The following is a 15,289-nucleotide window of genomic DNA, read 5'->3' on the forward strand; positions in this document are numbered from 1 at the left end:
TTTTCCTTCCCCTCACTCGACGAGAGGCCTGCTCCAACTTTTCCCCTCCTGTATAAGTCCCATCTTGAACTTTCGTCGTTTTTGCAGCATGCCACAACTCACAGTACAGCTTAAAACACCCAATGGAGTCTCATACACCCAGCCCATCGGCTTGTTCATCGGTAATGAATGGCACGCCGCCAAGTCAGGCGAAAAGATCACATCCATAAACCCAACAGACGAGACCGAAATTGCAACGGTAGAAGCAGCAGGACCCGAAGACGTTGACATAGCCGTAGCTGCAGCTCGTAAGGCTTTCAAAGACCCATCATGGAGAGACATCGGCGGCACAGAGCGAGGAAAGCTGATGCACAAGCTTGCCACCATAATCGAAAGAGAAAAAGAAACCCTGGCAGCCATAGAGACCTGGGACAACGGCAAGCCATACAGCGCATCACTTAACGAGGACTTAGCAGAGGTCACCGGTGCACTAAATTACTATGCTGGATATGCCGACAAATTACACGGACAAGTCATCGAGACTACCCCTGCGAAGCTCGCATACACCATTAGAGAGCCAATCGGCGTGTGTGGCCAGATCATTCCATGGAATTATCCGCTTGTAAGTGAATAGAGTTCCACGTACTGGTGATATGTCTAAGAGGAGCATAGGCCATGGCAGCCTGGAAACTTGGCCCAGCTCTTGCTTCTGGAAACACCGTCGTCCTAAAGGCTGCCGAGCAGACACCTCTGAGCATATTGTACCTTGCAAATCTCATTAAGGAAGCCGGGTTTCCTCCCGGGGTTGTCAATATTCTTAATGGCTATGGTAAGTCGGCTGGAGCAGCGCTAGCTAGCCACTTGGATGTCGACAAGATCGCCTTTACTGGTAGCACCAATACTGGTCGAGAAATCATGAAAATGGCTGCCGTGAATTTGAAGAACATAACTCTAGAGACAGGGGGTAAGTCTCCTCTTCTGGTCTTTGATGACGCGGATCTGGATCAGGCTGTAAAGTGGAGTCATATCGGCATCATGTCGAATCAGGGGCAAATATGCACAGCAACATCGCGAATATTGGTTCAGGATGGAGTGTACGATTCGTTCATCAAAGCCTTCAAGGACCATGTGGTGAATACCAGCAAGGTCGGAGACCCCTTCGAAGATAGCACTTTCCAAGGTCCTCAAGTTACCAAAGCACAGTTCGACCGGGTACTGTCCTACATTGAGACTGGAAAATCTGAAGGCGCAACGCTTGCCACAGGTGGGGAGGCTTACAAGAATGTAAACGGCAAAGGCTTCTTCATCTCTCCCACCGTCTTCACTGATGTCAAAAATACTATGAAGATATTCAGAGAAGAGGTGTTCGGACCATTTGTGGTCATCAGCTCATTCGAGACGGAAGAAGAGGCTGTTGCTATAGCGAATGATACCACGTATGGTCTAGGTAGTGCAGTGTTCACAAAGGACATTGTCAAGGCTCATCGAGTAGCACGGAATATCGAGGCCGGCATGGTATGGATCAATTCGAGCAACGACTCTGACTTTCGAGTACCATTTGGCGGCGTAAAGCAGTCCGGGATAGGACGTGAGCTTGGGGAAGCAGGACTCGATTCTTATACCAACAAGAAGGCCATTCATGTTAATCTCGGCTCGTGGCTGTGAGAATGTTGAGGAAAACCGCGTGTTTGCACTGTAAGGCAGTACATAGCACGCCTTGATGTTTCAGTGACTATGTAAGAAAAAGAAAACATAAGACCGTACATTAACGTATCTGAATACGACATGCCTGCTAATGCCAGGACAATGCAGGCAGCTTAGAGCGCCTCGTACACGATTACAATTCATGATAGCCTTGGACTTCCTCCTCCCGCTACACATATACAACAGCGATTTGCCACAAGAGGAGGTCTAAACAGGTTTTGTATCTGGCTTCCTAAAGTCGTGCAGATATCGTCCAAAGATAAGAAAGTTGCAGGTCTCCGGCAGGGGTGCGTGCATAGATATAGCCTTATCTCCTCAGCGCTATGTCAAAGCATTGGTAAAGTGGTCGACGTCAGTCGACCGGTGAACGGTATAATTATTCAAAAATACCACATCTCTCCCCCTGTTCGTCCTTCTAGTCACATACACTTGACACGTTCCACTTTCCCGTCTAGGCAACGCACCTACATATGCGCTCGGACGTGGAGAGGTTCTTAATTGGCCGGAGCTGTCGACTGTCCCTAAAGATAGTACAGCTTTTTGTATGTCCGAATATCGATTGAACCAATACAAAAGGATTAATAGTACTTTAGAAGCTGGTTGTGAGGCACTAGAGATGAGGCTAATGTTGGCTACGCTCTTACCAGAGACTGCACACAGCTGAAAAAGCGAGTGTCATTAAATTGCATACGCGCGTGCCATCACCGGAACACCATAAACGCTCAACAAAGTGTATTGATCGACAGTAGTAAATGGCCGAGACGGCTTATCGAACATTCCGACGACCTGGTGTACGGAGACAGCCAAGACCGACGTGCCGAGAGCACAGAAGCTGGGCAAAGATGCATGGATTCAAGTGAATAGATAACCAGTCAGGTGGACGACGATAAAAGACAAGTCGATTCGGCGTAGTCTGCTGAGCTGTCTGGCTAATCGACCCTCTAGTTGGCGAACCTGCCGCTGACTTCAGCAAGCTCGCGTTGGTGTGATAATACGGCGTGACAGAGGATCTTCATGCACAGTCAGCAAGCGAGGTGTCTAGTAATTCAACCTCGATAGCACGACTGGGTAATCAATAGGATAGTAAGATATGCTGACAGCATAGCTGAATAACCGGATGATAGGGCGAGCCCGGAAAGAAAGATGAACATATATATATAGAGAGAGAGAGAGAAAGTGGGAGCAAGAGGGAGAGGGAGAAAGGGAGCTACTTAAGAGCAGCAGCGGCGGAGAGATGCAGGACGCACTGACAACGGGGCTATTCACGCGCTCTATGCCCGCCCCATGCCACCACTGCGTGGCGTATAAGCAAAAAGTGTAGCGTGGTAGCCGCCTAAGAGGCAGCCTGCAGCCCCGTTCGCTGCTGCCAAACAGCCCAGGCCTTGCCGCTGCGTGCCAAGTAAATCCTGGGCGTTCGCATCCTCTTCTGCGGCCTGCCCATCCAGTTCTCTCCACCCAGAAGATCCTATCCTCTCAAAGCTTCTTCACAATCCGAAGCCAAAGTCTTGCTCATTCTCTCAAGTGGTATACCAGCCATTCTCTGCTTTCACTTTTACTTCCGCTTCCCATCCCAGCGTTCTTTCCGCTTACCTCTTTACATCCTATCGTAAGCTACGTGCCCCACGAAGTACGTACCGTCCACCGCCGTCTCCCACTTCATCATCGCTCACGATTCACCATCGACAAGCCCAAATTCTACCGCGCGCAGTTGCCCCCCAAACTCTCAGAGTACCCTCTGTGCGACCATATCCTCGAAGCTCATTACTTCATTTATGACAGCTTCTGCGTTGCGCAGTCAAGCTCCCCGCAGACTTCTCAACACCTGTCAAACGCCTGCCACTGCAGCATCTTCAGTCTCGAGCCACTGAACAGTAACTACAATTAAGCAAAACCCGAGGAAGTCTACGATCTGGCTCAAGTAAGGCGAGAACCATTTCCCTCTGCCTATCCTCCCTCCCGAAAGTCCTTCCTGGACTGTCCATGCGCCACGATAACCACCGCCACCGGTGAGGCTTGCTTCCTATCGTTTCTATCACGACTATACAGGCCACCATAACACGTCTCTACTATATCGGACATCCCTGCCATTTTCGAACAACTGTTCACGAGAATTCCTTCCTCATACTACCATTCACAAGCACTGTCGATTCTTCCTTGAGCCGCCTAGCTTCGCACTTTCTGCGACTGCACATCCCAACATTGTTATCGCTCCACATAACTTCGTATCTGTTAGTCAATACCGTCGTAGGATATCATACTTCCCTTATCTGAGTCACTATGGGCAACCAACCCTCGAAAGGAGACAAGAAGGGCGGAGAGGAAGGTATGGCCACACCAATAGACAGGGCGAACTACCCCTCGTTCAGCAAAAGCGACACGAAAGAATCCTCCCGCTCTTTCAGAAATTCTATCAGGAGTAAGATTCCTGGAAAGATAGCAAGCCCGCGAGCTTCTACCACCGACCTCCAAGATTCTGGGCAAAGCAGCGGTCCTGATAGATCAGACACAGCTTCTGTCACTAGCGGAAAGTCTAGCAGAAAGTCACACCGCGGCTCTTCCTCTTCATTGAAACAGGATTTAAGTGCCGATGAGCTCGATGGTTCACGAGCTGGGGATGACGATCCTCAACGCCCACCTTCGCCCACACAATCCCACTCTTTGGGACATGGCCATAACGCCGTCGATCAAGCGAAGCGTTCGGGCGAAGTAGACCAAGTCTCAGAGGCACCCCCCAGTGGAGTGCGTCCTCCGTCAACCGCCCAGCAACAACCAAAACAATCAATCCTCCAAAAGAAAGACCAGCCTATCCCAAGAGCGCCAGAGTCTTCTTCGAAGGATACAACGCCAGCACCGATGGAGCTAGCCTCCTTAAAGTCAATAGACCTCGATGATATGATCGCAAGATTGCTAGACGCGGCCTATGCTGCAAAAGTCACGAAGACAGTCTGCCTGAAGAATGCTGAGATATTTGCTATCTGTACGGCTGCACGCGAGATGTTTCTATCGCAGCCTGCTTTGTTAGAGCTTGACGCACCTGTCAAGATAGTAGGAGACGTGCACGGTCAATATACCGATCTCATTCGTATGTTCGAAATGTGCGGGTTCCCACCAAGTTCGAATTATCTGTTCCTTGGCGATTATGTTGATCGCGGCAAACAAAGCTTGGAGACCATACTACTGCTCTTGTGCTACAAACTCAAGTTTCCGGAGAACTTCTTCTTATTACGAGGGAATCATGAATGTGCTAACGTGACTCGAGTCTACGGCTTCTACGACGAGTGCAAGCGGAGATGCACCGTCAAAGTCTGGAAAGCCTTTATCGATACTTTCAATTGCTTGCCAATTGCCTCTATCGTAGCCGGGAAGATTTTCTGTGTTCATGGAGGCCTGTCCCCTAGTTTGTCTCACATGGACGACATTCGACAGATCGCCCGACCAACCGATGTTCCGGATTATGGCCTACTGAACGACCTGTTGTGGAGTGATCCGGCTGATATGGAGACCGATTGGGAGAGCAACGAGAGAGGTGTTAGCTACTGCTTTGGGAAAAAAGTCATAATGGAGTTTTTGCAGCGACACGATTTCGATCTCGTCTGTCGTGCCCACATGGTCGTTGAAGATGGTTATGAGTTCTTCAACGACCGCATCTTGGTAACTGTATTCTCTGCGCCGAACGTATGTCATATCTCTCCTATCGATAAGACTTTGGCTAACATCGTTGAGCAGTATTGTGGTGAATTCGATAATTGGGGGGCTGTGATGTCAGTATCAGGAGAATTGCTCTGCAGTTTTGAACTCCTCAAGCCTCTCGATTCGAGTGCATTAAAGAGTCATATCAAGAAGGGGAGAAATAAACGTCAAAGCATGCTGAACAGCCCAGTACGTACAAAGTCCGCAGAGACGGTTGACTCGGTGTTGGATTCAACTAGTCATGAATTCAACTTCGAGCAACGCGATCTTGTAAGGCACCATGTATTATATCACTAACATCGCGCTACAGCCGGCGAACCAGTATCCTCAAAGCTACTAACCTTCCGTGTGACAGGATATCGGGGACGCAAGGGAAGGCAGCAACATCATCTTCAGGCAACCCCCGAAAGACTCACCTAGAATGCGCACTACATCACGAGTCACCCTTAAGCGTTACAATCAACACGGGGGGACTCCACAGAGGATAAATTTACGGAAGACAATTCTCGAACAGACGTCGCGCGTGCCAGACGATAACGCGCGATTCCGAGTAGCTAGACCAAGGAAGAGATCCGTTGTTATCACGTCATCTGCCGAAACTCTTCTCGAAGACTTAGCTCGCAACAGGTCGATAGACAGAACAGAAACAGATAACAGCACGACAACAGACCTTTCAGAATATCGTACGAAACTGGACTGGTGGTTATCAAAGGTTCCTCGGCTTCCGTCATCTTCAAACGACGACTAGACAAACTGAGGGTCATTTACGAAATTTCCACACCAGGAGTTGGGGAGTGTACGCTGATGCAATTAGTGCCTCATGTGCGCAGTTGTTTGGCATTTTTTGTCTATCTCCACATCGGCGTTCAATACGGTAGATACTTGGTCACACATTGTCGTGCGTCCAATATGGGTTCCTCTTTTATCTATTCATCAGCGGTGGTTTAGTGTACAAGTTTGGAGGTAACAAATATGCCAAGCTTTACTCTAGAAGTTGCAAACAATAGTAATATCTTGAGCACACTTACCTGTTCCAATACGGCGCATCAATACTCATTCAAACTCCATTATCTCAATCTTTTCCAAACGTAAATAACGTGCAATCGCTACGTGTAACACATGTTGTTGAAGACAGCCTAGCACGTGATTGGCTCGCTTATGACCGCCGGAATTCCGCCCACTCAAGTTCTGAAAATCGTTCTGTCAAGCTCATCGCACGACGACGACCAACTTGCTGCGCGCACTCGAGAACGTAAGTATTCGTTCAAGATACACTCACCTAGCGAACACTTCAGAGCTACTATACCATACAAGTTTCAAAAAGGACTGCGCGTTTGACTAACCTTTCATCTGATCACAGCGCCCCACCTCGACAACCCAGCAAAATCACAAATCGCGAATATGGCCGACGCTGCACCCCCAGCCCGTGGAGGATTCGGAGACCGTGGACGTGGAGATCGTGGCCGTGGCCGTGGTCGTGGCCGTGGTCGCCGCGGAGGAGGCAAGTCTGAAGAGAAAGAATGGCAGCCGGTTACCAAGCTTGGCCGTCTGGTGAAGGCTGGCAAGATCAAGAGCATGGAGGAGATCTACCTACACAGTCTCCCCATCAAGGAGTACCAGATCGTGGATTTCTTCCTCCCCAAGCTCAAGGACGAGGTCATGAAGGTGCGTGAACAGTCTAGCAATATTCCAGCACCCGGCAGTCAAGACTACGTCAAATGTTGTTATACGCCAGAGTTGCATGTAGAGCGCGAACTATGCTCCATCAAGTTCAATGGGTTGAAGGACATGATTATTTGAATGCTGGCTTACTCAATTGCGTGAACAGATTAAGCCTGTACAGAAGCAAACCCGTGCTGGTCAGCGTACCCGCTTTAAGGCCATCGTTGTTATCGGTGACTCCGAAGGCCACATTGGTCTTGGTATCAAGACATCCAAAGAAGTTGCCACTGCTATCCGCGCAGCTATCATCATCGCTAAGCTCGCTGTCGTCCCGATTCGAAGAGGTTACTGGGGTACCAACCTTGGTGAGCCACACTCTCTGCCAACCAAGGAGTCCGGCAAGTGTGGTTCCGTCACCGTCAGAGTAAGCAACCCGCCTCAACATATCATTGTGCGCCAATTCGGCATGCTAACATGAACCAGCTCATCCCTGCACCTCGTGGTACCGGTCTCGTCGCTTCACCCGCCGTCAAGCGTCTGCTTCAGCTCGCTGGTGTCCAAGACGCCTACTCCGCCTCCTCCGGTTCGACCAAGACGCTTGAGAACACCCTTAAGGCTACCTTCGTCGCGGTCACAAACACATACGGTTTCCTTACTCCTAACCTATGGAAAGAGACCAAACTCTCACGCAGCCCGCTCGAGGAGTACAGTGATGTGTTGAGAGAAGGCAAGAGATATTAAGCGACAATAAAAGGAGTCACCGTTTCTTCTGGTATTGCATGTTGGAGGCGAGATGAAGGCAAATAGGTCTTATCTGGTCTCTGGGAGAGCTGTTTCTCTACCCTTAAAATAAGCTCGAAAGAATGCTAAATCCATACCGTTCATAATTTTGACTACCTGGTGCGCTATTGATTTCATGAAGAACAGGAAACTTTGCTTGTACTTTCGTCAACTGTGGCAGGTTGCTCTGGGAGGAATTGTCCCAAGTGCATTTGAGTCTCGACAGTCCGTAGTTCGCAAACCTAGGTGTGCGGTCAAGACGTTGTTCCATGTGAGGACGATCACGAGCAAGACTCTGCGTCCCATTCCGCTGACACTGCACATTGTATGCATATAGACATTCCCTCCTTCCGCAGCTAACACATGTGATACTCTCACCACGACCTCGCCTTCTGCTCACATCTCTCTATAACCTGCATCCTGTGGCCCTTGACGTGGCATTCCAGGCTCGTATTGGCCGTCTATCTCATATATGCCCCTGTTCACCGTAAACACACTTGTCAGCTGTACTAACCACCTGTGAATGGACAAGACGTAATTTTGTGGACATTAAGACGTTGCTACGCACTGAACTATCAATATAGACCGATCATCCCTGAACCGGCCACTATGTGAAATACTACTATCACTACCAGTACACCAACAACCTCCTAGAGGCCAATCGATTACAGACTGTGCTTATGATTCCCACAGGAACATTGCAACCAATCCACGGCTTATGAGCACCAACCCTAAGACACCCCTGAGCCCCGGTCCTGCGGCATATACCTTCCACGGCTTCGATCTGCCTTCATGAAAGTCACGCTGGGAAGGATGCCACATCACCAACATCTCATAGGAAATACATGATTTGTATTGAACAGGAATTGCCACCTCTAGGGCTGCAATTCGGATATTCTTTCCCCGTGCTACGACACTGCCCAAAGCACATCTCTGAAGCCTTCATCGCATACCACGATGAGATGGCTCTCTCCCAAAGAATTGCCTTTTTATTTCTCAGAACTGTACATTTATGCCCTTGTTAAGCCCTGACCATTTGTGCCCGTCCCTCGCGTTTCGTCGACGCCGTGTGTCAAACTTGCTCGACCCACTTGCTCCCCCCTTTACCTCCACAAGCCTCAATCCTCGACGCCTGCTGCGAAGAAACCGGGAAGTTGTGATTCTTCTTGCTTGTGCATGATCGCTTTCTTCGGGATCTGTTTCGGATCCTTGCGAGTCGTCTGTGGCGCAGGATGCCCCAGATGAGGATTACGTAGATATAGAGTGTGGCGAGGACAATGACGCTTCTGAGAAGGATCAGGATCGGAGATGCGGGTCGAGCAGGTATGCTGAAGATTATCTGGGACTTCTCTGGAGGGTGGCGTTGGTGGTGGTAGGGGTAGAGATTGGGCGGCGACATTTTGGGTTGTGAGCACGAGTTGCCGTGGTTGTTTTGTCAGGTCGATGGGTAACTGGGGTATCAAGCTCAGAGATAATAATGTATGTTGATGAACTGAAAACAAGGGTTTCACGGTTGTGAATAGGGAATACCGTGGCGGGTTGTTCGGCCAGACAAGTAAGCCGCCCGGCACTGAGTGAATGATCGGCCACGAACAGCACTCTGGCAAGTGCTACACTTGTCACATACTATATGCCCTCATACTTTATTCTTAATCTTGGAATGATGTGTCTCGTCCTCCATATGCATAGGTGAATGCTCTATGATCCATGGTGCGTTTTCTAAAAATCTGCTCCTGGACTGTTATCTGTTCCTCTGTCTCACGGTATGGGTGAGAAGAACAGCGACGTGTGCTTGTTACAATTATACTAAGCAAGAACATATCGGTTATGAAACTACGGGAGCTCTGTGGGTTGTTCTCGCACTTGATGAGTATCTCACGGCTCACTACACGGAGAAGATGAGAGGACATGGTGCGGACATAAAAAGTGGATAGAGTCCAAGATCGAATATTTAGAAGCAAAAGCTGTTCAATTTATGGATGAGATACTTTGAATGATGTAAATAGGCTGTACATCTTGCGTTGTGACAGTCTTTGTATCTGATGAAGGAATCCGACTGTCTTTCGCCGCATCATGACAAACGTTTAAGCATCTGATCCTTTCGCCCAATCACCAGCGCGCACCTGATCGTATCATATATACACAGGACGTGGAGTCGCGTTGGGTCTTCTCATTCATAGTGATGATAGGCGTGTAGTAGCAGTAAAGTGCTAAGCAGAGTCTGGGAACGACATGTGTTGAGTCAACAACGAAGAGCGCGACTATGCCGAAATTCATGGTAGTATGTAGTAGACGGGAAACAGTAGCTTCGAGAGCGACACTGCATATGTTACCTCATATGGATACAGGGTAGGAACAAGGGCATCCTTGGGCGAGAGAATTTTGAGGGAATATGAGCTTTATCGAGAGTGATGCATGTTAGAGGGAGGAGTGTCTCGGCTCTCGAGACATGAACGAAAACCAACAAGTTCAGATATGCCTACCACCATATGACCATGGAAAGGGGCCGACGCGGAGGGAGATAAGGAAGTGAAGTTTCCACGTCGCAAAAAACCGAAGTAGTCAACATTAGAAACGGCTCGTTCGAGAGACAACCTGGGACGAAACTATTTGGAGATAAGGCTGAAAAATGCGCATGTTCATAGAGCTGTGTAAAAAAAGTCGAGCTACAATGGCTAATGTCACCTATTTTCACATTGTTCAGCTCACCCCCCCCCCCTAATGTACGTGTCAAACAAAGTCACCCTTTCATCCCAACCCTTTATAAACGATCCAACTTTGAGTTCTTCCAGTTCTCACACTTCGGAGCCATAGTCTAGTGGTGCCACAACGTGAAAAAAAACTCAGTTCGTCTGGTTTCTCAAGTATCTCCCGGTTCAAGCCTCGAGTTATGAGTTTTTGTTTTGCGTTTCTGTTCGCGATTTTTGTTGGACGTCTTCTGATCTAGCCCGGGTTTAGTCTGGGACAACTTTCATTTTGCGTGCATTGTCACTCGTCCTGGTGTTATGCAGGCGAGTGTAGAACTCTGATATTCTCTCGCACATATGATTTTAGCTTTTAGGATGATTATTTCTCCACTTCGATTCCTCAATCTGAGCACGAGAGGCACGGTTGGGTCAGAAATCAGCAGCCGAAACGTGATGATGTGTCCGTTGAGTCCGTGACATGCGGTAACTTCGGCACTTAGAATTCACTTCACACTTTACCAGCCTGGTCCTAAGAGTCACTAAACCTCGCATGTTCTGTTATACAGGCCTTTATATACTGAAGCAAACAACTGTGTTCGTTCACATGCTCTCTGACGGTTTTCGGGGGGATGGCCAAGTCGTAGTACTGGTTGTCTCCTGGCAGTGCCACTTCGGATGTCATCCTGGAGGAAGTGAGTCCAGATCTCACCTCGTAAACGTCGGTTTTTGGATTCTTTCCGGATTTGGCGATAGTAAGTCCTGACGCCGTATTGTCGTTCTGGATACTCTTTTCCCGCATCTATTGCTTCTTTATCACGCCTTTACATCACGATGCACGAGGCTGGCTACAAACAGAGCTCACGCAGAATGTACAAGTATCAAACATGAAATTGGTCCGCTATATCCAAGGAGTTGTCTTCTACTTCTATGGGCTCCCATATCCAAGCTAGCATTTTCCAATTCAGTTCGGCCGGTCTCCAGAAGATGCCGTACTTCAAACCGCTGTCGGCGATCATACCTCCTGTCAGAGGCATGCGTCTCTGGAAGACAATACGGCGAAAACGGGAGTGTAAAATCGCCATGGAGCACATTACACATGGCTCATGCGTAATGTAGATGTCTAAATCTGTACAGAGATATCCTCCAGCGGCGATGTTGTCGAGACTGTGTACACGTCTTTCGATGTCTCCAATCGGATAGTCCAGGAATACGCTCGAGTTTTTGGAACAGCTCGGCTGTTCTTGGCTTAAGCTGCCGTGTTTCGAGTGTAGAGCGTCTTGTTTGAGCTGCTCTGCTCGAAGCCGTTTCTGCGCAACCAGCGATATGGCTCGCTGGACGGCATGCACCATGACGTTACCAGCACCTTCCTTTGATCCCTGGCTTTGCCAGCGAGCATCAGCTGCTATAGCCACGACCTTTTCAACTTTATCGGTGCGATCTACAATCACGCAGCCAATTGGCAAGCTCGATCCATTCTCGTAAGCTTCGTTCGCGACACACTCTGCCAGTGTGAGAGCAGCACCAGAAGATTTGACAATTTCGGCTTCGTTGTGGAGTACCATGCTGGGATGCGGTCCATAAGGATTCGTATTCTTGTAAGATATTGGCCAGTATTGGACACTCCACTCGTCTGCTTGCTCACTGGAAGTTGGAGCATATGCTGGTACTGGAAGAGTAACCAAGACTAATGGGAATCCGGAATCGGAGAACGGGGGCTGTGATGAGAGGGCGTTCGACAATATTCCCTCTGTAATCGATGATACCGGGCAGACGACGATGTATCGAATGTTTTCGAGGGTGTCGAATTGGTTCCCATTTGCGTCGCTGTAACCAGAGGCCATGCTAAACTTGTTCAACACATGGATCGTGAGGAAGTCGTATTTTGCAACACGCTTGATATGCTGTATGTCTATGGTATTCAGATCAGGGACGACCGCTCTGACCGTGCTGCCGAATGATCAACGAAACTGTGTTCAACAGTGTCATAGTGGCTTACTTTAGAATTCTACTGGAGTATTGCGCTGGTACGGCTAGTGCATAGACATCTACTGCAGATTTCTGAATATAAGGCATTTACTTTTTGCAGAGCACTTACAAGTTTCTGATTTTGCTTTGACTTCGGCACGTGTTTTCAACATGCGTAAGGTTCCATCTTTGACTTGGACCGAACCAAGACTGCCTAATATGCTCACGGGGTCGCTGGGCAGAGCATTTTGCAGAATCTTTTCTTCGCCCATATCATGATGCGGGTTCAGATGTCTGTTACTGTGCAAAAAAGCATGTAGCATGTACGAAACCTGGAAAGTATTAGCTAGAGCCTAACCTGACTGGGCCAAGTCTGCCAAGGAGATCTTTGAGGCTCTAGCAGACCATACCCGTAACGTGAGAACGTCAGACTAGATTGACAGAGCCTGATTACGTCAATCCCTAGCTTTGCGTCAGAAGAAGCGCTCATCAGCCTCAAATTAGGCGAGTCAGCGGAGTCATGTTGGACGAGATTGAAAAGCCGGCCACAGATAAGCCAAGCCAACGGGCTTACCGACTCAGCGCCATCTCCATCTTCATTTTGTGGGGTCGGGTAAATGAGCATAGGCAGGCTAACTCCAACTCCCGGCGTCTCTTCGTATCAATCCCACGCCCGTACCAATGCGATCGCACTCTGGTTGGTGGCTCGCCCGGCGCAGCTATCTCTGAGCCCAGGCGTAGGGCTTGAGTCGAGACTCGGGAGCTAACACCTGGACGGAATCACCAAATTCTTTCAAGACTACATGTATCCCTTAGTGTCGCGCGTTGATCGTCGTTGTTAGTGCTCGCCATTCTCGTACAAAAGATTCGAAGTTTAACCAGAATCATTACCATCTGTTGCGCGGTTTTTACTGAGGTATGTGCGGTCTACCGTCTCATGCAGGACGCGATTAAGATCTAAACAATAAGCACGCGATAGTAGAATCAGACTGACCCTGAACAGCCTGGCCCATCTATGTTGCGATAGTAGACGTATTAAATTTTACGGGCAGTTCAGGCAATTAGCATGGCGTCACACGAGGACCTAGGCCACATGGCCACAAGAAAGAGCTCCGTTGGCAACAAAGGTGTTGTCGATACTCAAGCTGATGCTGCTTTGGCGAAAATGGGATACTCTGCCGAATTGCCTCGAACCTTGAGCATGACGAGTATCCTTGGACTGTAAGTTTTACCTATCTTAAAATGGACCAGGCCAACACTCATGTGCGCAACAGCTCATTTGCAATCATGGCCGTACCTTTTGGACTTAGTACGACTATGTATATCACTCTAACCGACGGACAATCTGTCACTATCCTTTGGGGCTGGGTCATTGTCTCATTGATCTCCCTCTGTATCGCCGCATCCTTGGCTGAGATTTGCGCCGTGTATCCTACTGCTGGAGGTGTTTATTACTGGAGTGCCATGCTTGCTACCAAAGAATGGGCCCCTATTGCATCCTGGATTACTGGTTGGCTGACTCTGGTCGGCAACTGGACTGTCACGACCAGCATTAACTTCTCGGGTGCGCAACTCATTCTATCGGCCATAACTCTATGGAACGAAGACTTTGTGGCAAATCAATATCAGACCGTGCTCATGTTCTGGGCCGTAATGCTGATATGTATGTGTGTTAACATTTTTGGAGCAAGATATCTGGACCTTATCAACAAGATCTGTATCTACTGGACTGCGGCGAGTGTGATTATCATTATGATAACACTTCTAACAATGGCCGATACCCGGAGAAGCGGAAAGTTTGTTTTCACTCATTACGATGCTTCTAAGAGCGGATGGTAAGTTTCATACAGGCCATAAGATTGAAGGCCGATGCTAATACATTACAGGCCTCCCGGGTGGGCGTTCTTCGTAGGACTACTGCAAGCGGGCTATACTCTTACTGGATATGGAATGGTCTGCTCCATGTGCGAAGACGTTCAAAACCCGCAACGAGAAGTCCCGAAGGCCATCGTACTTTCGGTCGCCGCTGCTGGTGTGACAGGAGTTATATATCTCATTCCAATTCTGTTCGTACTGCCCGATGTTCAGATGCTCCTTGATGTGGCCAATGGTCAGCCAATCGGTTTGCTTTTCAAGACTGTGACTGGATCTGCCGCAGGTGGTTTCGGTCTTCTCTTCCTCATTCTTGGTATCCTCTTCTTTGCTGGAACTGGTGCTCTTACGGCGGCTTCACGATGCACTTATGCTTTTGCTAGAGATGGAGCCATTCCTGGATACGGCCTCTGGAAGCGGGTCGACAAACGTTTCGATATCCCACTTTGGGGTCTCGTGCTTTCGACCGTAGTAGACTGTCTCCTGGGACTCATATACTTTGGCTCTTCGGCCGCGTTCAATTCGTTCACCGGTGTTGCAACTATTTGCCTAAGTACTTCCTACGGTCTTCCAATTCTAGTGAGCATTATACGAGGGCGCAAGGCAGTCAAGAATTCTACATTCTCGTTGGGCAAGTTCGGTTTCGCTATCAATGTTTTCACTCTATGCTGGATCAGTCTTGCCATCGTGTTGTTTTGCATGCCAGTCAGTCTCCCAGTTGAAGCGGCAACTATGAATTATGCAAGCGTTGTATTCGCTGGCTTTGCAGCTATCTCAATGGCTTGGTACTTCATCCATGGCCGAAAATCGTTTGATGGGCCACCGGTCCCGATAGATGTAGATCCAAGCGAGATAGCAGTGGTAAAAGGTATGACGCCTGTGCAGAGTAGCGGCGAGCACGACCCTATCAAAACAGCGTGATGAAGGATTGTATATAGTATATACTCGTA

The 15,289-nt window shown here is 48.8% G+C and overlaps 5 protein-coding genes across 5 annotated transcripts; 4 read left to right on the forward strand and 1 right to left on the reverse strand.

Annotated features, from left to right (window-relative positions):
* Nucleotides 1–88: 88 nt before the first annotated feature.
* EJ05DRAFT_494196 (aldehyde dehydrogenase-like protein) lies at nucleotides 89–1,644 on the forward strand (the record flags this gene model as incomplete). Its single annotated transcript, XM_033746178.1, has 2 exons — nucleotides 89–601; nucleotides 652–1,644. 2 exons carry the CDS (start codon nucleotides 89–91, stop codon nucleotides 1,642–1,644), a joined length of 1,506 nt encoding a protein of 501 aa, XP_033597609.1.
* A 2,364-nt stretch (nucleotides 1,645–4,008) lies between these two features.
* On the forward strand, nucleotides 4,009–5,670 carry EJ05DRAFT_442798 (serine/threonine protein phosphatase; the record flags this gene model as incomplete). The annotated part of the gene is made up of 2 exons (XM_033742053.1): nucleotides 4,009–5,358; nucleotides 5,410–5,670. 2 exons carry the CDS (start codon nucleotides 4,009–4,011, stop codon nucleotides 5,668–5,670), a joined length of 1,611 nt encoding a protein of 536 aa, XP_033597610.1.
* Nucleotides 5,671–6,594: 924 nt separating this feature from the next.
* EJ05DRAFT_478965 (40S ribosomal protein-like protein S2) lies at nucleotides 6,595–8,159 on the forward strand. The gene is made up of 4 exons (XM_033744570.1): nucleotides 6,595–6,625; nucleotides 6,734–7,038; nucleotides 7,202–7,459; nucleotides 7,519–8,159. Exons 2-4 carry the CDS (start codon nucleotides 6,775–6,777, stop codon nucleotides 7,774–7,776), a joined length of 780 nt encoding a protein of 259 aa, XP_033597611.1. The 5' UTR covers nucleotides 6,595–6,625; nucleotides 6,734–6,774; the 3' UTR covers nucleotides 7,777–8,159.
* A 2,909-nt stretch (nucleotides 8,160–11,068) lies between these two features.
* Nucleotides 11,069–12,974, reverse strand: EJ05DRAFT_478967 (cytidine deaminase-like protein). The gene is made up of 3 exons (XM_033744571.1): nucleotides 12,598–12,974; nucleotides 12,499–12,550; nucleotides 11,069–12,449 (listed from the first exon to the last, which is right to left on the reverse strand). Exons 1-3 carry the CDS (start codon nucleotides 12,737–12,739, stop codon nucleotides 11,381–11,383), a joined length of 1,263 nt encoding a protein of 420 aa, XP_033597612.1. The 5' UTR covers nucleotides 12,740–12,974; the 3' UTR covers nucleotides 11,069–11,380.
* Nucleotides 12,975–13,560: 586 nt separating this feature from the next.
* On the forward strand, nucleotides 13,561–15,260 carry EJ05DRAFT_442610 (amino acid permease-like protein; the record flags this gene model as incomplete). Its single annotated transcript, XM_033742044.1, has 3 exons — nucleotides 13,561–13,688; nucleotides 13,742–14,302; nucleotides 14,354–15,260. 3 exons carry the CDS (start codon nucleotides 13,561–13,563, stop codon nucleotides 15,258–15,260), a joined length of 1,596 nt encoding a protein of 531 aa, XP_033597613.1.
* Nucleotides 15,261–15,289: the final 29 nt, after the last annotated feature.

This window comes from Pseudovirgaria hyperparasitica, assembly GCF_010093815.1.
Source record: "Pseudovirgaria hyperparasitica strain CBS 121739 unplaced genomic scaffold EJ05scaffold_14, whole genome shotgun sequence".
NCBI classification, from domain to species: Eukaryota; Fungi; Ascomycota; class Dothideomycetes; order Acrospermales; family Acrospermaceae; genus Pseudovirgaria; species Pseudovirgaria hyperparasitica.

What these genes read in the sequence shown, in the direction of transcription:
- EJ05DRAFT_478967 (XM_033744571.1), bottom strand. Translation starts at nt 12,739, where the DNA reads ATGGGCGAAGAAAAGATTCTGCAAAATGCTCTGCCCAGCGACCCCGTG. An exon ending in CAAAGCAAAATCAGAAACTT is followed by an intron (nt 12,551 to 12,597) that starts GTAAGTGCTCTG and finishes AGAAATCTGCAG; the next exon opens with TAGATGTCTATGCACTAGCC. An exon ending in TACTCCAGTAGAATTCTAAA is followed by an intron (nt 12,450 to 12,498) that starts GTAAGCCACTAT and finishes ATCATTCGGCAG; the next exon opens with CACGGTCAGAGCGGTCGTCC.
- EJ05DRAFT_478965 (XM_033744570.1), top strand. Translation starts at nt 6,775, where the DNA reads ATGGCCGACGCTGCACCCCCAGCCCGTGGAGGATTCGGAGACCGTGGA. An exon ending in TCAAGGACGAGGTCATGAAG is followed by an intron (nt 7,039 to 7,201) that starts GTGCGTGAACAG and finishes TTGCGTGAACAG; the next exon opens with ATTAAGCCTGTACAGAAGCA. An exon ending in GTGGTTCCGTCACCGTCAGA is followed by an intron (nt 7,460 to 7,518) that starts GTAAGCAACCCG and finishes AACATGAACCAG; the next exon opens with CTCATCCCTGCACCTCGTGG.